Genomic DNA, 24,372 nt, shown 5'->3' on the forward strand with positions numbered 1-24,372 from the left:
GCCCCCCCCCCCCCCCGCCCCAGAGGGGCCTCAGCCCCAGCATCCTTGTCTGCGAGATGAGGACTCTGATCCCTGACCCTCCTTCAGGCTGCACTCCCAGGTTTGGGATCCCTGCGTCCCTGCCCTCAGCCACACCAAGGGGGGAGGGGGGCCCCTGCCCCGCCCCCCTCACATGGTCAGTGATGTCCAGCCAGTCTGTAAAGGCACAGGATCAAGGGTGGTCACCCTGCCGGAGGCCTGAAGGCCTTACACTCTGACCTCTGCTCTCTGGGGTGAAGAGGCCGGCTCTGGCGTCAGGTGGGGCTGCGAGGGATGCCCTCGTGGGTGGGGCAGGAAGGAGGCTGGCCCTGGTGACAGTGTCACAGACTGGACCCAGGGACCAGAAAAGCCACACAGGCCCTGGCCCCAGGCCAGCTGACAGCTGCCCCACAGTGACTAGGGGGGTCCAGATGCCCACCGGACACATGCCAGGCCTAGGGTGGGAAGGGGGTGGTTGGGAGCCCCCAAGACACGAAGGACCGGGGAAGGTGAGCAGAGACTCCTGGGAGGCAGGAGGCCAGAGTGCAGACACCAGCGAGTGCCCAGAAAGGCCCCCCAGGGAGAAGTGTGCAGAAGGCCCGTCAGGTGGGGAAGGTGGGAGAGACTACACAAGATTTTTATATTCTTTTCTGCTTTTCTTTGTTTTACTAATTTTCTACCACCAACAGTGGTTATTTTAGAACGAGGGAAGCAGAGCCCTTGCAGAAGGGGGAGGGTACCAACTGGGCCCCTGGCACGGTGGGGGAGGGGTGGGGGAGGGGTGGGGGGAGGTGGCCACCTCTGCAGGATCCCGAGTGTCCAGGGCTTTGGGGTCCTTCAATCCGGCGGACAGGGGATGGGAAACCGTGTGACGGCTCAGGGGCCTCCTCTCCAGCTGGAAGATGTGGACACTTGTGGTCACTTGCAGGTCCCTTGCATGGCAAAGACCCTCGGGCACAGCGAGGACTCGATATGTGTTTGCCCTCCCCTCCATCCCCACTACCCCCAAGAATAGCTGAACAGGACACATGTGATGGATTCCTGCGCTTTACAGGGGGGCAGAAGCCGGCTGTCCTGGGGCCCAGGGCCCCACTCTCTGAGCCACCCCGTCTGAGCACAGCGCCCTGCCCCCATCGTGAAGCCCAGGCTGCCCCAAGCCCTGGGCCCTGTGCAGCCTCACACGGTCCCATATGGCCAGGTCACAGAGCCCGTTGGCTCCGAGGGCTGGGGAGGGGTCAGCCTCCCTGGCAGGTGGCAGGATGAGCCTAAGCCTCAAGTCCCAAGTCCCTTCAGCAGCAGCCTGACTGAGCCATGCCCTCTCTAGGCCTCAATTCCCCCACCGAACAATATGGTAGCGCCCCCCGTTTGCCGCGGTGACCAGAGGGGACTGCCGTTGCCAGGGACTGGCACAGGATGCTGGTTACAGGGGCTGCTTGGCAAGTCGGGGCCTCCCTCCTCCACCAGAGGGCCCTTCTATCCCAGAGGAAGCCCCTCCGGCCCCTAGACCCACTTCCAGCCCCTCCTCGGAGCCCCCCCACAGCCGCTGCAGTGTCTCTCTGCCCCGATCGGCTGGTCTGGAGAGACAGCGAATGTCCCACCATCATCCCAGGGCGTCAGGTGGGAGCCAGGCCACCATGTGCTGTGGGCCTCCGCCGTCTTTCTCAACACGGGTTCAACCCAGAAATGCCCGCGCTAAGGAGACCCCAGGCCCTGGCCCCAGGTGCCCACGTGGGTGGCAGCTGGGGACTGAGCCTCTGGCAGTGAGGGGATGGGCAGAAACGGGTCACCTGGCTGGAGGACCTCAAACAGGCAGCAAGAAGGTGCCCCAGAGAGCAGAGTGGGCCCTGCTCCGGCCCCTCAGCAGCAGCCTGGAGTGGCCACGGGACCCCCCCCCCCCTTGGAAGAGCAGGGCTGAGGCTGGGCGGGCCACGGGACAGGACACCATCTGCCACCCTCCTGTCCTCCCCAGGCCAGCCTGCTCCATACCAGAAGCGATGTCCGCTGGCCAAGGGGCCAGTGACCGACAACCAGCCCTGTGGGAAGTGAGGGCGCTGGTAACCAGGATGGGGGCTGGCTCTTCCTCCTGGAGACCTGGCTGGTGTCTGAAGGGGCCTGTGGGGCTGCGGGCTGAAAGGGCCACAGGGGTGCTTCCCCCACCCCAGGCATCCCAGCCCAGGAGGTGCTCCTGGGGCCATACTCACCCTGTACCCTTGAACCATCCGCTTGAAGGCTAAGGGGACAGACTCTGTCCATATGGGTCAGGGGTGGACGGCCTGGGGGAGGCCCAGCCGGCCCTGTTCTCAGAGCAGACCAGCTCCCAGGGGTGGGATGCCTGAGAGGCCAGGACCCAGAGCAGGAAGGGCCCCGGGACCGCTCCCTCTGGCCCCCCTGATGCCCGCTGCTCCCTACCCCATCTACACCCAGGACCTCATCACAGGGAGCAAGCTGGCCCCTCCTGCCCAGCCCATGCTCCTGGGCAGGGACCCTCTGTCCAGAGGACCTCCTCCCCAGCCCCTCCCAAGCTGGCAGAAGCCTTCCTCCTCCACCGAACCTTTCCCAGCCCGGGGCCCAGAGCCTCTCCCCCAGTCCTCCCCCTCCCCTGGGAAGCCCACCCACTTCCTGCTGCCTTTGTGCTGGGCCCCATCCACGGTGAGGCAGGGGTGGGGGAGCAGAGCACCAGACTTACCAGGGCACCTGGATGTCACCAGGGACCAGCCCCCTACCCAGGCTTGGGGACCGGTGCTAGGTGGTGGGCCCTTGCCCCCCAGTTCCTGGAAGAAAGACTGTTCTACAGACAGGCGTGGTGGGGGCTACCGTGAAATCGAACTGACAAGAAAACGTGATTAGTTTGCTGCTTGAAGAAACAGTCACAAAAACCTAAAAAAAAAAAAAAAAAAAAAGCTGCCTTCCCTTTTAATTAGAACTGCTGTCTGCCCTGCATGCCCAGAGGCCAGTGCACCCCAGCTGGCATAGGGGTGGGGAGGGGGAGCGAGGCTGGCTCTCACCCGCCCCCTCCAGCCCGGCCGCCCACCTGGGGGCTTCAGCAAGCACGGCCTGGGGGAGCCACGCAGTCCTGGGCACCTGAGCCACAGGCCACTGGACACATGGTGGAGACCCCAGGCCACAGGCGGGACGAGGGACTGGGGAGCCACAGGCCTGAGGGTCGTCTTGAGTCCAGGCTGCAGCCTGCAGGATCCCCGATGGGCGGAGGGCCCAGGCCCAGGACCGAAGGCCTGTGTCTCAGGCAGGGGCCCTCACTCAGCTCCAGGGTTCCGGGCAAGGATGCCCAGATGCAAACCCCCGCAGCTGGTGGCCATCCTCACGCCTGACTGTGGGAGCTGGTTTTGCCACCCTGACCTGCAGGCCCCGGGCTGGGAGCCTTGGCCAGAAAGTTAGCGGTGAAAGTGCCCAGTCCACGGCTGCGTGTGGCTTCAGCTCAAGGGCCCTGCGTCCCCGTCACTGTTTGAGACGTGTGTTTCTCGAAGGAGCCATGCCTAGCTTTCCTGGAACGCCCTCTCTCTGCCTTGGCACTGCCCCCGCCCCCCAATCAAGGCATCATGTCAGAGTGGGCATGGCAGCCCCTGGCACCCAAGGGCCGGGCTCAGCCTGGGGTGACGGCCTTAGGGCAGCTGTGAGCACAGGGGGCCTGGGCTCTGCTGGACCCGTGGAGTGAGGGCAGGGAGGCGGCTTCTGGGGAGGGGAGGGCAAGGGGAGGACGGCACCTCTCTCTGTCCTCCACAGCACACCCCCGACCCCGCCGCCCTCCTGGACTCATGTGAGGTCTTCCTCCCAGAGGTGGACCCTGGGGGTGGAGGGCTGGAGGGGCCTGGACCAGAACAGCTCCTCCCGAGGGTTTCATTCTGGTGGGATTCTGGCTCTGCTGTGACCGATGTTTGACACCCCCACGCCCACTCGGAAGAGTCAAGGCCAGAACCACAGGAACCGCGGGGGCGGGGGGTCCCACCCTCTGCTGTCCTGGAGAACATCCAAAGATGCCCCCCGCTGCGCATACCCCCAGCCTGGCCACGAGCAGTCCTGCTGGGGCGGCGGGCCCTTAAAGTGCTCCAGTAAAACCAGGGACGGGCCAAGCTGTCGCCGTCCTCTCTGGGATGCCGCTTGGCTCCAGAAGAGCAAGCCAGGAAACCAGCCACGGCAGTTGCCACGGCAGGTGCCACGGCAGGAGTGAGAGCAAGGCTACCCCGTTTGCAGACACGCTGCCCGCCCGGGCCACCTGCTCCTCAAAGCTGCCATGTTCCTCTACAGGCCGGTCCTCCTGCGACCCATAGAACGCACAGCCTCAACACAGACCTCCCTTCATTCTCTCCCGTGTTCGAACAAAGAAAGAGCAGAACCCATTTTCTGTTTCTTTCTTTTTCTTTTTGATCTTTAAAGTGACAAAAAGGAGAGAGGAGCCCTCTCTTACAAACGCGGGGCCAGGTTGCTTTCCTATGGAAGTCTGAGCGTTCTCAAAGCGGTGCCCTCCCCAGGCCCACAGCTCGGGTAGGCGTGGGGGGGGCATGGCAACCCCTGAGGGCAGGTGCCAGGCGCCCGGCAGGACCCCGGCTTTGCCGCCCCGGTTCTCAAGTGCACAGAGACCCTGCGGTGGGCCTGGCCCAGGATGCCCGATGCTGGGGTGCCCCCCACTCTGCTCCGTGGCACCCCCGAGGGCAAGGTGGCAGCAGCGGGCGTGTCACTGCGCTCCTGGAGCTTCACAAAGCAGAAGAACAGAAGTGTGAGTGTGGGGAATCAATACATTCCACGGAGAGGAGCCGCCGTGCTCCGGGGGCGCTGTCCTCCGGGCCGGACACGCCTGCCCCTCTCGGGGCAACCGTGAGCAGGCTGACCGCCATGGGCCGGGCACGTCTCTGCACATAGCTGGCCAGAAGGCACGCAGGGTCCCTCAGACGGAATGGGGGACGTGGAGGGCACCCCCAACGTCGGAAGCTCCAGGATAGCTGTGCTCTCATCATCGATGACCTTCAGGGGAGCAGAAAGGAAAAGAGGTTACCCCGGGGTCAAGTGCTGGGGGTCCAAGCACCAGGTCAGAGCACCCACTGCGGGTCTTTTGAGCCATGTTTCTTGGGCTCTTGCCTCGCCGGGGATCCCCAAGGACCCCAGCTCCCAGTGGCCCTCACCATCCCGGGAGTTGTGCCTCCCTGGTGCCCGTGCCTCCTGGGCAGGGCCCCCCGACCCCGTACCCCACCTGCATCCATCCTGCCTCCCAGGGGCCCTGCATTTCCCAGAAAAAGGTGCAGGACCCTTGACTACTTCACAGGGCTCTCCGTGAAGCACACAGCAGTGCTGAGGGGAGGCCTGCTGTTCTAGATCCTTCCGGCCACTCATGGCCTGGGGAAGCTAATGGCTGTGCACATGGCCCTGGGGCTCACAGCTTTGAGGGACCCCAGCATGCTGCCGTCAAGGCGTGTGGAGAGACACACCCTCCTGGTCTGGGGGGCCCTCTGGGGTCGGGGGCAGACCCTCGAGTAAAAACACCTCCCCCAGGTTGGTGGGGAGTCAAGCTTCAGCCCTGCTTCTCGATGCGTTCCCACCTCCCGTGTGACCACCCAGGTCTCCGATGGCTTCCCTGAGCAGGCGGCCCTGGCCGTGGGGGCAGATGGGCACCTCAGCCCCGGGTCTCAACGCCAGACTCCCCACGGAGACAGTGGGCAAGCCTGTAGGAGGGGAGCCCACCCGAGGCCAGCAGCCTAGGGGGAGGGTTCTCAACGTCCCCCTGCCCTTTAGTCAGGGGTGGAGGGAGACATGCAGGTCTGCAGGGTCCAGGGTCACAGGTCCTGGCGGCAGAAGGAAGCCAGAGGCCAGTGCTGCCGCCTCCAGTCCGGCCAGGCAGGAGCTGCAGGAAAAGAGGCACCACGAAGCCCCGCTGGCTGCAATCCCGCTGCTCTTCCAACCGGAAAGCGCCTGTGTCCCCCACCCGGGATGTCCCGAGACCAACACAGGAAGCAGAAGTGACAACGCTCCTGTCCCGGCTCAGCCCCCAAGACAGAGCTGCCGCCACAAGGTCCCTATTGCTGAGACCTCTGTGCTGGGAGGGAGCGCAGCCCGCCACGCGGAGGGGCCCTGGGTGTGCCTGCGAGAGAGCGAGAGAGCGAGGGAGAGAGGGAGAGAGAGACAGAGAGAGAAAGAGACAGAGAGACAGAGAAAGAGAGACAGAGAGAGCACACCGCTGTGCACGGTGTGAGGGCTGGCGTGCCACGCGGGTGCGGCCACAGCGAGGGAGCCCATGGCTCCCGCGCTGCCAGGAGCTCACACAGGAGGAAGACAGGCGGTGCCCGCGTCGTCTGAAGCCGCTGTGTTCTGGGGGAGTTCGCTCACACAGCGGTCGCACGCCGCGTCTGCAAGCACTGGGGGATTTGACCTCCCTGAGCTGCGGACGAGCGGATGATAAGAACATAAAAACTAAGCAGCCAAACATGAGGCAAATTCAATTCCCAGAGAACAGAGCCAAGTGGGCAGGAAGCACCGTCCAGGGGGAGCGGCTGTGAGTTTTCATGTCCACACCACGCTGGACTGAGCCCCAGCCTCGTGCTTGTGTATGTGGTGGGGGGGGGGACAGGGGACCCCGTGATTGCTCTGTCTTCATCTTCGACAGGAGGAAATGTCCGTGAGCGGTGCCTCGATTGAAAAATCACGGAATAAGAATAGCAGGAAACTGCACCACTTAGGACTCTGGAGACAAACGCTCTCGTTACACACTTTCCATCACTAGTGGCGCTTTACGATGTGAACACACATAACGCTGATACAAATAAAACTTAAATGAAAAGAAATTATGTTCAGGAACGCCTTACTATCATGCGAAATGAGAATCAGAGCCTTCTTCCATTTACGAGGAATAAAACCCCAGAGACAGAGCTGCACAGAGAAACCCACGTATCTTCCCCCCGCTCCACTGCCGGCACTGCCCCCCCGCCCCCCACGCTGGCCCAGAGAAGCGGGGGTCAGGTCCCCGGGGCCAGCCCTGTGCAAGCCACACCTGCCCAGGGGGGCTGGCCTGGAGGGACACAGGTGGTACAAGCCCGCAGCTGGATGGGAGGAGCTGGGGCCCAAGGCAGCCGCAGGGATGAGGCTGCGTGGAGGGGGGCAAGGCACTGACCTCCATAGACCTTCCCATGCAAGGCTGCTGGCCGTGGGACAGGGCGGACATGGGGGACTGCCCCTCCCTGCAGTGTCACAGAAATGGGAGGTGCATGGCCCATCCAGGCCCGGACCCACCGTCAGGCTCCTGGGGGCCCAGGAAAGACCCCGGGGCAGAGGGCTGAGAGCGACCATCCCACCCATGAGTGGTCTGGCTGGGAGGGTGGAAGGAGGGACTGCCTGGCCTCCTCTATCCAAAATGGCGAGGATTCCAATGAGCAGGAAAGGTACGCCCTCAGTGGCTACAGCAAACCAGAGACACTCGCCCTGCCCTGGGGTTTCATGGGGTGAGACCAGCGGTCCCCAGGGGGCAGGAGAGGCAGTGGCAGAGAGGGACAGCGATGACCTCGGCCGCGATGTTCAGGGCTGGGGGCGTTGGGGCGGGGGGCAGCTTCCCTGGGTTATTTCTATTTTGAACAACCCCAGGGGTGCCATCACCCTCCCACCCTGAGGCTCAGAGGGCTCCGCACCCTGCCCAAGGTCACTCAATCAAGCGTCGAAGCCAGGCTGCAAACCCATATCCCAGGGCGACCAGAACAAAGCCCCACAGACGGGCAGCTCCGAACACAGAGTCCCTCCCTCAGTCCTGGAGGTCAGACATCTGCAATCCAGGTGTCCCCAAGGGGGAGTCCTGTCTCCAGAAGGCCTGAGAAGGGGACCCCATGAGGCCCTAGGTCCCCTGGTCATGGACCCCACCTCAGCATAGCTAGACATCGGGGCTGAGCACCAGGAGTGAGGGGCCCCCAGGTGACAGGCGCCTCTGCTGGAAACAGGCCCCCCAAGTGCAGGCCTGACCACCCCTCACCCCCGGCCCCGACCACACGCCCTGCAGGGAAGGCTGGCTGTGTGCAGACCAGCTCCACACTCCCCGGCCTGTGAGGGGCGAAGCAAGCAACACGCACGCAGCGGACAAAGGTTTCTGCCCCGACCTGGGGTGCCGTCCCTTCCCTGGCCAGGCAGAGGCCCTGACTCGGGGTCCCCGAGGAGAACATGACCCACTGTCCGGGGAAGCTCCGCAGGAGGATGGAGTCCCCACCCCTCCTCCTCACAGACGCCCCCCACTGCTGAGCACGGACATTCCCAGCGCAGGGAGGAGCTGCCCCTTCTTAGATGGGGGGTGGGTACACAAACCCATTTCCATTCCCACCAACACTTCGCCTCTCCCTCTGGGGGAGCGGCTGTGATGCCCCAGGCTGTTCCTGCTCCAGGAGAGGTCCGGGCAGGGGTCAGACAGCCCCACCTCCACAATACCGGGGAGCTGAGCGCCTGGGAGAAGCCGTGAGGAGGGGTGAGGAGGGGTGAGGAGGGGCGTCAGGGTCTGGGGAGGTCACAGCCCATCACAGGCGGAGTTGCTGGGGGGCGAGGGGTCAGCGCCACCCAGAATCCCGTGGCTGCTCCTTTCCATTGAGTATTTCAGGGGCTCCCATCCATCACAGGCAAGCACGGTTCACACGGCCCCCGGAGATCATGCCCATACTGCCCATACCCCTCTCTGAGGCCGACTTTGGAGAGGCCTGTAAACATCCATCAGCTGGCATTCTCATTAGAAAAATGCACACTAGACCAGAGAGCAGGTGGCCAGGGCATCCCCTCTCCCACCAAAAGAAACACGGGATTCGAGTGAGCCGAGGAGGGCTGGTCCTCACTGTCTGCCGCGGACGGCCAGCGGCTCCTGGAAGCCCTCCGGCTTGGCTGGGCCTCCAGGAGAAGAGCAGGTGTTCCTAGAAATCTGGAGACGGCGGGGCTGGTCCCCTGCTCTGCTGTCGCTGGCCAGCCAGGAAACCCCTTCTGCAAAAGCAGAGCCTTGGCCAACCCTCTTCTTTCCTCCCGCCCCCGCTGGCCCGGACACCCCGTCCCGGAGCACCCCGGCCCCCGCTGTCCCTCCTACCCCGCCCGACTCGGAAACAATGGGGAAGGTGAGGTCACTACACAGGCTCCGGCCGACAGTGGCAGCCGCACCGAGAATAGCTCGTTTTTCCCGGGACTTCCTGGGCAGGGAGACGCCCTACTGGCCGGGAACCAGCCCAATTGCCCAGCAAGCTGCCCCACCTGCTCCGGGGAGGACAGGCCTCCCTGGGTCTCTGGGCAGGGCTCTGGCTCCCGCGTCCACCACGCAAGTGCTCTGACAGCCCCAGCCGACCCCACAGGGGCTACGTCCCCTACGGGGCCCCGAGATCACCACGACGGGCCCCCGCAGTTAAGGTCGGCTGAGGCCACTCTGCCCACCTGAGACGCTGGCGCCCCAGTGACGGGGTCCTCAGCTAGGGCTTGCTGAGAAATGGCGGTGAACAGGAGGGCCTGGGCCACGTGGGCATAGGGTGGGAAGCATGGCACAAGTCAGCCAGTGCCCAGGCCCCACGACGACGACCAGACCTGCAGCCCTCCACGCTGAAGACCAGAACCAAGAAGGCCTGTTTCTCCAGCCACAAGGCTTCTGCACACGGTGGCAGCCACGTCAGAAGCGAGGATCCCCAGGCATCACAGAACAAGGCGAAGGCCCACGGCCGCTGGCCAGGCATCGCCGACGTTCACCATCCGTAGACGCAGAGTATGTTCCGGGCCCTCCAGGAGCCAAGGAGACACCCAACACGCATGACCCCGTCCCTCCTAAGCGTCTGCCACACAGTGGCCACCCACGCTCACATCCTGGACCTGTGACCCCATGTCCAGCCCCATGAGATCCACAGCACGTGGCCTTCCATGGGCCACACACCCAGGAGCTCTGCCACTTGGCCCTGTTCCTCCAGATTGGCTCTTGGCCAAGCATGGCCACACCCTCAACCCTGCTGAGACCAGCGTGGCCTTGGCCGTGGCCCGAGCACCCCGCTCTGCAGGACCAGGCCCTACACCACCTGCTTGGTCCCCGTGGTTCCTGTAGCCACATACACCCACACCGCACCGCAGACCCTGGCCCAGGTGTGAGGGCCCCAAGGCCAGGGACAAGGGGGTGCAGCCCTGTCTCCCCTGGGAAATTCAGAGACGCTGGCAGGAAGCCTTCAGAATCAGAATGCCAGCATCGGAGATGCCACGTCCTCCGGAATGGAGGACCGGAAGATTGTTGTTAGAAGTCAAGTTTCCCCACCATATCCAGAAGGTTGACACTCGGCCCAACCCTTGTGGTCCAGAGGCTCAGGTGCCCGGCTCCCAGCCAGGGCTCCCCCTCTGTGTGGGGGGAGCCCCCGGGCAGAGGTCGGGGAAGTGCTGACAGGCTCAGAACCCCAGGAGGGCCTGTGATCCATGTGATCTGTCCATGTGGATGTGGGAGCCTCCAGCTCAGGGTTCGCAGTCCAGAGATGCCACGGGGAGATGCCTACATGCCTAATTGCCCCAGAGCCTCTTCCCAGGCTGCCTCCCCCCCAGGTACCCTTCCAGCCATAGCTGGAAGCGTCTCCCCTGGCCTCTGTGCTGAGGGCGCGTGGACACATCAGGCCACTGGCTCTCGTCTCCAAGGCCAAGGCAGGGCCGCCCAGCAGCCCCTGGTGTTCTGGATGCACAGTGCAGAGCCCGGCCAGGACTGAACCTTGGCTCTGCGCCTCCCATGAACCACTGTCCCCATCCCCCGGTGCCACGGGCCCCTGCTGCCAGGGTCTGAACTCACGGGAACTTACTTACCTGCAGGGAAGACCCCCACAGAACAGCGCGTGGGGCGAGTATGCCGAGCAGGGGCTTGTTGGGCACAGCTGTGCATGGGGAGCTCTGGGAGCGCCTCCCCGAGGAGGGGACAGAGAGCCACGACCTTGAGGAAGAAGTGGCAGCCAGCAGGTGCGGGGTGAGGTGGGCGCCAAGGCTTTGCCACACGGTGCCACGAGCCAGGGCCCAGGGAAAACGTGGGTTCTCGGGGGCCACCCTGCCCTGGAGCCTGCAGCCCCACCGCTGGGCCAGGTCGGAGTCTCGGGTCCCCTGAGGCCTGCAGGATACGGGCACCTTCCTGCTTGGTGACCTGCTCCCACCCCCAGCTCACAGGTGCCTTGTCAGGAAAGCGTGGAGAGCCCGGGGTCCGTAAGGATGCTGAGGAACAGGCCGCGGTGTGCCCGCGCACTCTGCCGGGATGCGGACGTGGTCTCCACACGTGGCCACCAGCATCTTCTCTGCGGGTCAGAGGGAAAGTGAGGCACGGGGGGGCGTGGATGCCGCTCATGCCCAAGCGGGGAGAGGGGGCGACATGTAGGTGTTTGCTTGTGTCGCCAACGTGGGAGGACCAGCCAACCCTGAGCCAACGCTGAGCCCCATGGGGTGCTCCAAATGGGCCTGGTCGCATCGATTTGCCATGGGACCCTCAGAAATGTGCGCGGAATTACGAAACACACACCAAAATGTAAAAAGACAGAAATAGCTGAAAGTAGAAGTACAATGAAATCAATGACCCTAACTGTGTTTCAAGGTCACAACAACCGCGGACAGAGGATTTGTCTGGATGACTTTGGAAGAGGAATCAGACACAGCCCCCAGCCCACGAAGGGCCAGACCCCAGGGACAAGAAGACCCACAAGGAAACCCTGCAGTGTCCCCACTAATTGCCCACAGGTGACACGAGCGAAATTGTCGCTCTGACATGACATGTGACACGTTCCATGAAGATTAGGTGGCTGACATATTACACGTCAAATATACGGCACACGTATGTTTAATATTCGACATACGACATACAACACACTCATTAACATTTACATGGAAAATTAACACAGTTGACCCTTGAATAACACCGGGGATTAGGGTGTGACCCCCCCGCACGCTCAAAAATCCTTCGACTCCCTTGAAACGTAGCTACTAGCAGCCCACTCTGGACCAGACCACACTGCCACTGAACACATATGTTGTGCATGTGACACACCGTATTTTTACAACGAAGTCCGCTAGAGGAAAGGAAACGTTATTAAGAAAACCAGAAGGGAGAGAAAAATTTACTTTTACACACATTCACAGTACTGCCGTGTATTTCTCGAAAAAACCCGCATACAAGTGACTCTTCGCAGGTCAAACCCGTGTTGTTTAGAGGTCAACTGTAATTACATGAGTTTCGTGAAGAACCAAGATTTTCAGTGTAAGAAAGCAGAAACACAAATATGAAAATTAAAAAAGTACAAATTCTGAATGAGAAAAACTAGTTACGAAGCCCTGATCTTTCTTCTAAAGAAATCCCAGGTCTGTCACCGGCCCACGCTAGAAACAGTCCGGAAACCGCCAAGAAGCTCGGGGCCCCCAGGTGCCAGGAGGGGTGGCCAGCTGCCATTCCCCGGAGAGGACCCAGGACCCCCTGGAGGGGCCGACCCCAGGTCCGGGCGGGAAATGCCCACCGCAAGCCGGAATCCGGTCAGAGCCGACGCGGGAGCCGGTGAGCTAACCTGCCGCGGACGGGCCAGGGTGAACACCGGAGATGGCGATATGTGCGCAGATGGAAGGGAGTCGCGTGCTTGTGTGACATGCACATGCCCAGGACAGAGCTCGCTGGTCATAAGGCCAGTAAGACTGCGCCTAAATTACGCGGTGACCCCAGTGTCACTGCAGGATCGCTAAGGAACAGACAGGGTAGCAGTGCTGAATAAGCGGGGCCGCCACCCCCGCGGACGGTCCTGCTCCAATCCAACGGCACAGGTGCGCAGGGTGGGTCCTGCCCTGAGTGCCCTCGAGCCTCTGGGTTCGCGTTCGGGCCAGGGGTGCAGAGGCGGGGTGGGGCCGGGGGCAAGTATTTGGAGGTGGGGGGGCATGGAAGCAATGAAAACAAGGGCAAAACTCGCTCTTCTGCCAGGTCAGGCACCTCACCGGGGGAGGGACAGCACCTGCCTGGACGACCCCCGCCCCGCTCCCCCCAGAAATCCCCTGGCCCCAGGCACCTGGTGCCCCGGAAGCCGTTGCAAACACCCTGTGAGTCTCCCGGGCACTGCGTTGCCCCTGCTCCTGCCACGCCTACCTGCACCCCACCTGCCCCCCCCCCCCGCTGCCCCCGCACTCAGGGCCCTGCCCGGAGGAGGCGGCAGGGACAGCGCTGGCAGCTGGGAGGCGGGACGGGGCCTGCGCTGCCACAGCAGGCTTGGAATTACAGGTCTTTGTTTCCTTCGGGAACAAAATAATTACAACCTTCACAGAGGACCTGAGCTCCCTGAACGCAGCTCAGAAGCCCATCGTCAGAAGTGGAAGTACCTTTTATTTAGGGCTGGAAAAGAGAAAAGCCAGTTTGGGGCGTGCAGCTCAAGGACCCCGTTCCAAAAGGGAGAACCCACAAGAAGAGTGAGGCCATGGACCCAGGGTCGGACGACTCCGCCCCAGCCCACCAGCAAGCTGCACACAAGCTTCCGGCCTCAGTGAGGGCGACCCTGCCAGGCCAGCCGTGAGGCCGGAGCCAGCAGCTCCGAGCGTGGGGCTCAGGCTGGCTCTCCTGCCGGAGCTCCGTATCCGGGGAGAAACAAGCACCGTGACACTGACAGTGTGAAGTGTCCCGCGGCGCTGCCAGGACCCACCGCCCACAGGCACCGCCTCCCGAGCAGGGTGGCGTGTGGCGGATCCCTCTGGAAAGAGTCCCTCCATCACCGCACAACCCCAGCAGGCTCTGTCCGCCACCAGCCGACCTCTCCCTGAGCCCAGCTGGCCTGTCGAAGAAGAGGCTGGCGGGCCTCAGCAGGGTGGACACGCAGGCCCCTAACCCAACCGCTGACCAGACGGGAGGAGGCAGTGGGTGGACGGTGCCCCCCAGACTTCAGGTCCCAACCCCTGGGGCCAGCGGATTGTCCCCTTCGGTGGGGAAGGTGCTGCAGGTGTGATTACACTAGGACGCTGGGATGAGGACACACTGGGTCACCCACATGGCTGTCCTGGGGTCCCTGCAGGACACAGAGGCGGAGGACAGGCCATGTGATCACAGAGGCAGAGCTTGGGGTGATGCCATCACCAGCCCAGGGACTCTGGGAGCCCCCAGGAGCTGGAAGCACCCTCCCCTGGGGCCTCCAGAGGGAGTGCACCCTGCAGACACTTGAGTTTGGGGTCGGGCCTCCAGAACCAGGGGAATAAACTTCTGTTCTTGCAAGCGGCCAGTGTGTGGTCACTGGGGACAGCGGCCACAGGAAGCGAGTACAGGGGATGAGGCTAGCCCCAAGGACACTCAGTGACGCTCAGTGAGGCACGAAGTCTAGTCCTGGAGCTGCCCACCCACCGGCACCTTGAGGGGCATTGCTGTGTGACCCCAAAAGCTCCTGCCCTCCAACACCCTGGCCACTCAGGCAGGAAGGGAAGTGCTGGGCCCGTGCTTCCACAGGAGGCTGGACAACAGCCCCGGGGTCCTTCCAGCTCACCTGGAGTCTGTGAACTTTCTACTGGCCCGAGAGGCCAGAAGGGGCCCCGGGAGCCATCCTGCCCCCCACCCCAGGCAGGTGCCACAGCTCCTGGCCCACATTGCAACAGAGCACCGCCGACAGCCCACCTACCACCCGGCTCTGCCCAGTAGGGGCCCCCAGGCTCCAAGGGCCGCACAGACGTCGGGGCTCCCAGGACACTGAGCCCCGTGGGGCGTGCTCCCGATGACCGTCAGTAATGGCTCCCTCTCTGCCCACCCTTCCTTGTGCGGGGCCTGCGGGCTACGAGGTCCCCTCCCATCTGTGTGGGCCCACTGCCCCCTTGAGTCCTTGGCCCACCTGCCTCTCTCTGCCTGGTCCCCATCTCTGGGCCCCCCTGGGCCTCACGCCTCTGGCCACCTCTCTCAGCCTCTCTCCTCCACAGCTTCCTCCTCTCCACTGGCCATTCTATGGGGCTGAGATCATTCCCCAGACCCATGACCCAGCCCCGGTGCTCCTCTGAGTGCTGGGCCCGGAGTCACCTCCCAGCCAAGACTCGGGCCCTCAGACACCAGCCAGCAGGGGCCGCCCGGTCCACAGCGGTCCCCAAGTTCCAGGAGCCAACACCCAGCACCCCTGGCTCAGCTCTTCTGGGCCTCAGAACCCGCTCCCCACTTCGCCCCTGGCCTCAGCTTCTGTCCTCCCGCCGTCCCTCGCTTCCTGGCCCTTTTCAGACCCTCTGCCTAACCTGCCCGCATGGTGCCCTTTCTCTCATGACAAGGCTGCTGCTGCCCGGGCCTCAGCATCCCCGCGCCTGCCCGACTGCCTCCTCCCCCACCCTGGAAAGTACAGGCTTCCTCCTGCCACAGGCCTCGGGCACGCACCCTGCTTCTGCCTACGATGCTCACCCCCCAGCCTATTAGCTCATGATTAGCTCACCGTTCACGCTCAGCCATATGTCACCTCTTCCAGGAAGCCTTCCCGGATCCCCAGTCCAGGTCAGCTTCCTCGCCAGATGCTCGCTGGGGGGCCCTCGTCCCTTCTCAGCACGTTCCTGTGTGTGATTATGCACAAATTTGGGGGTTGTGATTCACAGGGTGTGGCCCACAGTGATACTGTGCCCCTCTGTCTCCCATCTAGCAGAGCTCTCGGCCCAAGGGGGCCGGCGGCCACCCTCAGGAGGAGTCGCCATCACTTTCAGGTTGGGGGGCTGGCCCCACGCTCTAGGCTGTCCCTGCCCCACCTGCAGGACGAGGGCCTCTAACTAGCCAAGTCCCTCAAGGTCCGGGTCAGAGGAGGGTGCCTGCCCCATCCAGCTGGGAGCATGAGCCATCCCCACCCCAGGAATGCAGCCTGTGACCCTCCCACCTGACCTCCCTGCGGGGCCCTGACAGCCCGTGTGTGCGGGTGGGGGGTACAACGGGAGGAGGCCCTGTGAAAACAGCCCCTGCTGAGCCAGAAAGGGCGTAGTGGCCCCTCCAGAGGTGGCTGCCAACAGGCCCCCCAGGTACCCCTCACTCACCACCCAACCCGAGAGGTAGGTGCTGCTGTCACTCGGAGACAGACGGGGAAAATGAGGCTCAGAGATGCTGGGCTGGGGGGCCAGAGCCCCAAGTGACCAGCCAGGGCAGTGCTGGGCAGTCCTGTGTCTGTACCTGGAGGTCAGGGCCTTCCTCAGGCGGAGGCCCATGTCCCCCCAGGGCAGACCCGGTGCTCTGGGGGCAGTCCCTGCTGAGGGCCGTCCCTGCCGAGGGCCACTGTGCCCTGTCATCGGAGCCCAGCCAGGCCCCCGGCTGGCCCCTCACCAGTGCCCTGGCCACCAAGTCCCAGGCTGGCTCAGTGCTTCTCCAGAACGTCCCTGCAGGCACCCCCATCAGCTGAGCCTCCAGCCGTCCCCCCTTCGGGATGGAGGACTGTCTCGGGACAAGATGCTGGGCACGACGTCCCTGGGAGGGCCCTGACCCCACGGGGTCTGCTAGGACCCTCCCTGACATGTGACGGCTGGTAGTGCAGACACCCCCAAGGCCGAGGTGCTCCTGGCTCGTGTCCTCGGCTGCTAGCAGCGCCAGTTGGGCTGGACACAGCCTGAAGTACAAGCTTCCCCAGCCGGTCTCCCTGCCCAAGCTCCAGGCCCACGCAGCCCTCCTCCCAGGGGGAGCCCAGGTAGTAGCGACCAGGAAACCCCACCAGCACCGCACACAGCTCAGCGGGGCCGCCTCCTGCACCAGACCCCGCAGCCCCAGGCTTGCCCAGGGAAGCCCACCGTCCCCACTGAAGGCAGTTCCCAGTTTCCCTTCATGGAGCAGGCCGGAGGGCTGGCCCCCAAACAGCATCACGGACACCTGAAAGCAAACTTGCCCACCTGGAGACACCCCCCGCCCGCGCTCGTCAATGCCAGCAGATTAAGCACCTAAACACCGGGCTGGTGTGGCCCTCGGAGCAGTCTTCCATCCTCAAAACACAAAACTCACAAACCAACCAGGCACAACGGCCTCGTGCTTTGGTGCTGAAAAGATGCAGCGTCCTACGCTCCCAGAGCTCCGTGCACTGGTGTGGGAGCACGGGGCCCAGCCCCAGAGGCCAGAGAAACAGCCAGCCACGGAGAGGGGGAAACACAGAGCCAGAGGAGGAGGGAAGGGGAGGGAGAGAGGAAGGCAGGGAAGGAGGAGGAGGGATGGGGGAGGGAGGGAATGGGGGGAAGAAGTGGGGGAGGCAGGGAGGCAGGGAGGAGAGGCCAGTCTGTGGGCACAGCCCCCGCAGCAGCCAAACCTGTCTGGCCAGATTCTTCCCTCTGCTTCCCGATAAACAGAGCCAGCCCTGAACACACTGGGCTACATTCTCCAGGGATGGCTGGGGGCTCCCTGCTCCCCAGGCCACACTGGGCCCCGGGTGGGCTCACTGTCCCTAGTAAGTGCGCACTGTGACCAGGGATCCGAAGGTCACTCTTGAGGACTGACTGCTCACCACGTCCTCCCCGACACGGCCCCCCGGGTGCAGAGGAAAGGGCCAAGTGGGACATGTGCCCAGGCTCCACACTGACCCCAGACCCGGCCAAAGGCAGGAGGGTCTGGTGGGCAGTGAGCCCAGATCGGGGACAGCAGAGGGCACACAGATGGGCAGGGCCCCACAGAGGGTCCCCAGGCCCCCAGGACAGGCCCAGGGCAGGGCGTCTGACCTTTCTCCAGTGCCCTCCCCTCAGGTGAGCGGGCCGCCCACCCCCCCAGGGTACCCCCACTTGAGACCCTCGCTGGCTCGATGCCAACAGGTTGGTGTCACTCCCCCGCCCCGACATGAAGACCCAGAGCTCGCAGGCGCTGTGCCTGGTTCCGGAGGGGCGGGCTTGGGTCTGCACCCCTGTGAGTCATTCAGGCAGTGACCTGGCCTGAGACAGGAAGGTGGGGGAAAGGTGGGGACGCGGCTTCCAGAGTCCCAGCTGTGACCCTACCCAGGTGCCCCCCGCATCGTCGTTGCTTCCTCAACCCCAGGCCCCCCAGTCCATGTGGCACAGCAGTGAGGGGTCATGCCTGGTGCCCCACAAACCCCTTCCCAACCACATATCCACCAGCCCCGCTAAGGCCTGAGGGCTTGAGCTGGGGACTGTGGCCCAGACAGGGGGGTGGGCAGGTGCACCAGACCAGACAAGGTCAGCTGAAGGTCACAGAAACCAAGGCAGAGGCCCAGCTGGGGTGGAGGACCACTGCTGTGAGCACAGTCCCGCCTCCCCCATCTCTGTTTCTGTGGGCATATGGGCTTTAGGCCACGGGGTCAGGAAGACAGCCGTGGCCTGACCTCCACCGGGGCACTCCTGCATACACCCTCTGGTCCAGCCCAGGCCGTCTGCAGGGGACCTGCCTCCTCCCATGGGGGAGGCCTGGGAGGGGAGTTGGCACTGAGAGGTGACACCCACATGCTGACCACAGGCCCGCTGCCTGGTGACAGCGCCAAGGGGCTCCTCCTGAGGCCTGTGGCTGAAGGTCCTATACCTGGAGGGGAGTCAGAGGGCAAGACACCGGCCCAGGGACAGAGCCCAGAGCACCCGGCCGCCACAGGCCCAGGAACCTCACACCCGCTGATGGAGCAGCACCCACTGGCACCAGCAGGAAGGGTGGGGGCAGGGCCACGGGAGTGCCCTTCCTTCTTCCTGAGTCAGGACCCACCTGGGAACAGGAGGGAGAGGGGCCGAGGCTCCCGTCTGGGGAAAGAGGAGGGTGCGTCCCCTCCGAGTGAGCGCCCACCCCCAGGGATGCCCCCACCCTGCTACTCCCACCCTCCGTCAAGACCGTGATCTCAAAACCTGCTTTCTCCAGCGGGCGGATAAACGGGTAAGCGGATCCTTTCTGGCAACACAAAAGAGCCCGCACAGGCACAGAGACAGCGGACGCCCCTAGTTTGAAAGCCTCTCTCCTGTGACCTAGGAAGCTGAGCGACACAGGCATCGAGCGAGCAGGGCAAGTGTCCCAAGGGGGGCGCTGGAAGTCTCGGGCCGGCCAGACCGCGGCCCTGCGCACTCACCTGGTCGCCCCAGTTAGGTCTCAAACTGGGTTAAGAGCTCCCTTATTTCCGGGGCCACGTGCTGCGCGGCGTTCGCAGCCTCTGTGATAGCCTTCCGATACATCCCCTTCTTCTTACGGTTAAATCTCAGTTTGAAAAACTCAGAGAAAGGGGAGAGTTTTGAAGTAGACAAGAACGACGTAGTTGGAGAACCAAACCACGAGACTTTCGCTTCTTGCCAAGAGGGCTCCCCGTCCTCCTTCTGGCTAAGACTGAGGTCAAGCACACGCGCTGGCCACCAAGGGAAACCGTGAATCTTACCCCACACGATGTCCCCTACGGCCACCGTCCTTCCATCCTCGGTCACGCACTTGGAGACGCTCTGTGTGTGCAGCCTGACCGTGAGCGGCGGGACCGTCTGCCTCGCGTCCTTGGACGAGGGCCGCACAGACGCACCGTCGCCCGACGAGAGGTCACACGTGTCTGGGGATGTGACTTCCGAGCTGGACGATTTGGCCTCATCCAGGCTGTCGCTGCTCCACACTGACTCACGGGGACAATCCGTCCCCCTCCCAGGGCAGGAGGTGAGGAAAGCCAGGCTCTCTCGCCCGCGTTGACCCTGGGGACACCGTTTGAAGTCCTCATCCTCGCCAGAGCTTCCGGAAGAAGAGTCCACCAGCCCGCTGCCGGCAGAGCTGTGGCCGAGGAGAGCGGGTGAGCCGGCCCGGGGGCCTCGCCCATGGCCGTTGAGTGCCTCCACCAGCTCGGCCCTGTAGACGGGCTCCTGCTCCCCAGAGCCCCGGGGGTGGGGCTTCAAGCGGATCTTGGGGGGTGGCAGGTTGGTGCCAGGGGGCCCGGGACGTGTCAGCTTCAGCTTGGGGATGGAGGCGGAGGGCCCAGCGGGGTCCTGGCTGCCACCGAGCGGGGCCTGGGAGGGGCAGAAGGGCTCCAGGGACCCATGCACTCGGGATGGGATCTCCACCACCTCGCCCTTGCCCTGCGGCGTGCTGTAGGAGATCTTGATAGCCGGGCTCCGGGGCACCCGTGCCTTGTCCTCCTCCCGCCTCTCCCTCTTGTTCCTCCTCCTGGCGGCGGCCGTCGTCGTGTCCCCTCCACCATCAGGGTCCTCGAGCTTGCGGGGCTCCCTGTCGGGGCCGGGGCCGCTGCCCACCCTCCGGCGGGGCCGAGGGGCTGCTGGGGGGCCGGCGCTGGCCTCGGGGGGGCTCACGGTGCTCTTGCACTTCTCGCAGAGTACTTGGCGCGGCCGCAGGCGAATGGGGCTCAGGGCGAGCCGGCCTGGGTCGCGGTTACGGGACAGGCGCCTGCGGGTCCTCTTGATGGTCCGGGGTGGCGGCTGTGGTACCCACTGCCGGTAGGTGCTTCTCAGCCACAGCGGGGGAGGGAAGGGGGCGCCTTCAAAATATGGCGGGAACGGTGGCACGAGGGGCGGGGGTGGCTTGGGGTCTGTGGTCTCCGGGGGCTGGTCCCCACAAGGAGGCGGCGGAGGGCCCGTCCCCAGCTGCATCGCCTCTCCGTCCTGTTCCGTGGGGGCCGGGCCGTGGCAGCCGTTGACGGGGGGGTCCTCGGGCTGGGGCAGCGGAGCCGACAGGGGCAAGCCGAAGAGGCCGGACCTGGCAGTGGGGAGACAGAAGGGGACGGTTAGGACCGTGAGGACGCTGCTGCACCCAGTCCCCACCCACAGGGGCCCGGCAGGATCTGGGTGCAGGCATGTGCCCGGAGCACCTGCAGGTCCTCCAGGCTCCAAACGGGGGCAAACACCCCCGCGTCTCCCCCATGTGGGGCATCCCAGGGGAAGGCATGTGCTCTATGAAGTCTGGGGGCCAGCATGGAGGCCACCTCTCCGGTCTGTCAGGCACTGATGTCCATATCTCGGTTCACATGGGCTCACAGCTTGAGACCTCCCAACCCCCAATGTAGGCGTGGGGGCCCTGAGAGCCTAAGAACAGGGTCTGGGGGGTCTGTGACGTGGCCTGACTGGGCCTGGGGGGGGGGCTGCTCTGTGGCCAGTGGTCCCTGGTCACAGGCCTTTCCACCCACTTCCTTCCTCCCTGAGGGAAAACCCCAAGCATGCTCCCTACGGGCTCAGGTCCCTGCCGTGTGTGTGGGTACCTGGTGGTTGGGGCTGCAGTGGCAGGTATGGCCTCCTGAGCCCAGAGAGGACAGGAGTCAGCCAGCAAACCAGAGCCCTGGGTCTGGGAGTGAGCCCGCTCCCTCCTAAATGCTGAGCTGGTCCCAACTGTCTCTACTGCCCGCAGGTGAAGGTGACATCCACACCACCCCTGCCCACTGCAACCTCAAAGGACCACCCCTCCTGCCTGGCACCCCAGGCCCTTTCCCCAGGACCTCCAGCTCCAGGAGCGGAGTGGGCCAAGCACCATCAATGAGGCCACGTGGCCCACCCACGGGAAGGGAAGGAGAGAGGACAGGAGACCCACCTCCCTCCTGTGAAGATCCACAGCCAAGGCCAAGGGCACGGCGCTCCCCCAGGGCACCCCAGCCGGGACCTGCCCAGCTAGAGACCTGCTCTCCCCCCCCGGAAGGCTGGACCACGCAGCCTCCACCTTGCAGACCGCTGCACACCTGGGGGGGTTCGTTGTTGAAATCAGCGGGCAGAGCGCCTTCCGGAGTGGACGGCCATCCCTGAGGCCTCGCGGTCGGAGCGTCACTGCATCTAATTCACCTGCGACCCACGGCGCAGCAGGAAACCATTCGCATCGTGCCAAATAGTGGGAAACAAGCCCGATCACTCCACACCTTTCTCCCGTGGTGGGCACGCACGGCTTTTCAACAAATGTGATGTAATCTGCAAGACCGCTTCAGCTCAAAGCTGCTGTTTTTAAGCACAAAAGCAGACTTCCGCCAAGTTGAGAGAAACAAGGCAGAACAGGGCTCTCCGTCCTCGCTCCGCGCTTCGAATCTGACCAGAGCAGAAATGACGCTTCTACTGTTTCAATTTCCAAACGAATTCCCCACGCGCTGTCCTCCAGCAGAATCCAGACAAGCTAAGAGGGGCCGACCGGCCATGACATCACCGCCCCCACGGCCCCTGAGCGCCAGGGCCGGGAGCCGGGCACAGAGGGCACCGCCTCCCCACGGTCCTCACGGTCACGAGGTTAATGAACTAATAAACACGATGGCATGTCTGCGTGTGAACACTGCCCCATTTTTGTTTAATTCAAATTCGTGGTAAAAGCCTGGGAATCATGCTTTTTCTCCTTCCCATCAGGTTCGCATCTACTTGTGGCCGTCCCCTGAATCTAAAGTCTCCGTGGGTGGGGCTGGGGGGCGAGGGGTGCATGTCTTCTCTTGATGATCAGAGTCCAGCAAACACAGGTCCACGGCCACCTGGCCCAGACAGCCTGCTCCTGCCCTTTGTGTGGCCAGAGGGCTGAGTAGCCTGTAGCCGTGAGGGAGGGAGAAGGGGGCGGCAGTAGGGCCAGCCGGGGAGAAGGACCATCGGCTCCCTGCCCGGGGGGGACTGGGCTCTGGTGGGGGGAGCAGCCACGGTGAGACTGAGCGTCCGCTCCCCGTCCTCCTCTGGGCACGTGGCCCTTCACCTGTCCCGTGGCCTGGGACAACCAGGCCGGCCCCAGGACGGCTCCTGCCGCCCCTGCAGCCCCAGGCCCTGCGTCCCAGGGACCCACAGCGGCAGCGGAGTCCTCTCCCTACGTCTGTGCTGGCCGCGTGCGCACACGCCTTCCTGCACCTCGTGGGAAGCAGTCATGGGAAGCCGCGCTAGGACGGTCTCAGACTCTTGGGGACCAGGGGTGGGAAAGGAGGCCCCGCGGTCACGCCCTCACCTGGCACTGGGTGCACAGACCCCACGGCCCCAACCGCCGCCGCCAGTTTTGGTAAGTCAGGATCGACTGGTGCAGAGCCGCGCCTGCCCCGGCCACCTTCCTGCCCACCAGGCCCCCACTGCCCCGTGCGCCGGCACGGCTGAGCCGCTGGGACAGAGCGCGGACACCAGGCCCAAAACAGTTGCTGTGCAGCCCGCTCTGGACAGTGTGCCGGACTCCAGGTGTGGGAGCTAAGCCGCTGCCCAAAGTTGCCGCCACCCCCTCCCGTGGCCGTGACAGGCAGGGGTTCCGGCAAACCTCACCCTGAGTCCCCAGGCACCAGAGCGGGGACGGGACCCCACAACGAAGTCGGCCGGCCCCTGCTTCTTTCCCCAGGCATCGAAAGCAGCTAAGAGTTCTGAGCACTAAACTCAAGAGCTCGCCCCGAGGCACGTGCGTGTGCACACACGTGCATTCACAGGGGCACGCGTGCTCACCCTGAGCTCCTGGGCCAGCGTGCTCCCTGCTCCTGGCGGTTAGGGGTGTCAGGATCCCCTCCGTGGAACCCACAGCACCCCGCGAAGGGGCCTCCAATGCAGGGGGTGTTGGCAAGGACAGAGGGGAGGTTGGGGTGGCAGCAGTGCCCTGCCAGAGGGTGACATCGAGCAGACACACAGTGCCAGAGGCCCCCAGGGAGCCTCAAGGGACAGCCTCGGCCTTGCGGGCAGTGCCTGGATGGCACACTGGCCCCTACGCTGAGTGGGTACCCCAGCTAGGGGTGAGGAACAGAGCACCCCAACTGCCACCCCATGGGCGTGAAACAAGGGCCACAGGGAAGGCTGCGGGACCTCCGAGAGGACACCCTGTCGGCGGGTCTATAGACCAAGGGCGTCCCGCAGACAGGCAGGATCCACACACCTAGACCCAGAGGGCTGCTCCCAAGGCACCCCCAAAGCCCACGTTCTGCCCACCATTGCAGGCACTCAGACCATGGACGGGGTGTTCACGCATACTCTCTCCTTCACCTGCATCCCCACTGCTCCCCTCTAGGCTTCTTTGCTGTCCCCCCCTTGGAACCAGCCCACACCCACTCGTGAGACTCCCCTGCCCCCTACCCCCAAGCCTGTGCCCCACACCAGCCTGCTGTGTCAGCGCAGACCCCCTCCTGCCAGCTGGGACCCAGGGCGCCCTAAGAGCAAAACCCCTGGGCAGCCCCTTTCCCATCACCCCCCACCCAAACCAACCCATCTTCCCCCCCAGGACCCTCCTTTGCAGGAGCCAGCACACCCTGGGGGTTCTACAGTCCTCTCCCTCCACAGGCAAGCAAGCAGGGGGGACTGAGGTGGGGGGGGCAGGGGGGCAGGGGGTGGAAAGTCACCCTATCCCCTAAGGCCCCAAAGCTGGGGTCCAGGGGGTGTTTTGCCCCCTGTTTATGGCACATACACTCCTCAGGGAGTCCCTGTGTGTTTAGGACAGAGACCCAGGCCCTGACCTGAGCCAGAGCTCTAAGGCATGGCCCCTGGGCACAGGCGAGGTCAGGCAGTGACCCCTCCCTGCCCTGGTAGGTCAAACTGGGCACCAGCCTTGGCTTCACAGAGTACCCGAGCCTGGAGAGCAGGCCGTCCCTGCGGGGGGGGGGGGGGGGG

At 64.1% G+C, this 24,372-nt stretch overlaps 1 protein-coding gene across 1 annotated transcript in view; it reads right to left on the minus strand.

The window, feature by feature from the left end:
- Window positions 1-4,378: 4,378 nt before the first annotated feature.
- PWWP2B (PWWP domain containing 2B) overlaps window positions 4,379-24,372 on the minus strand; it is a 30,125-nt gene continuing 10,131 nt past the window's right edge. The window contains exons 5-6 of the mRNA XM_040624292.1: window positions 19,248-20,557; window positions 4,379-4,995 (exon numbers count right to left, since the gene is read on the minus strand). Coding sequence (XP_040480226.1) covers window positions 4,985-4,995; window positions 19,248-20,557 — 1,321 coding nt within the window. The 3' untranslated portion in view covers window positions 4,379-4,984. The remainder of the gene's footprint in view (window positions 4,996-19,247; window positions 20,558-24,372) is intronic.

This window comes from Ursus maritimus, unplaced genomic scaffold, assembly GCF_017311325.1.
Source record: "Ursus maritimus isolate PB19 unplaced genomic scaffold, ASM1731132v1 scaffold_7, whole genome shotgun sequence".
NCBI classification, from domain to species: Eukaryota; Metazoa; Chordata; class Mammalia; order Carnivora; family Ursidae; genus Ursus; species Ursus maritimus.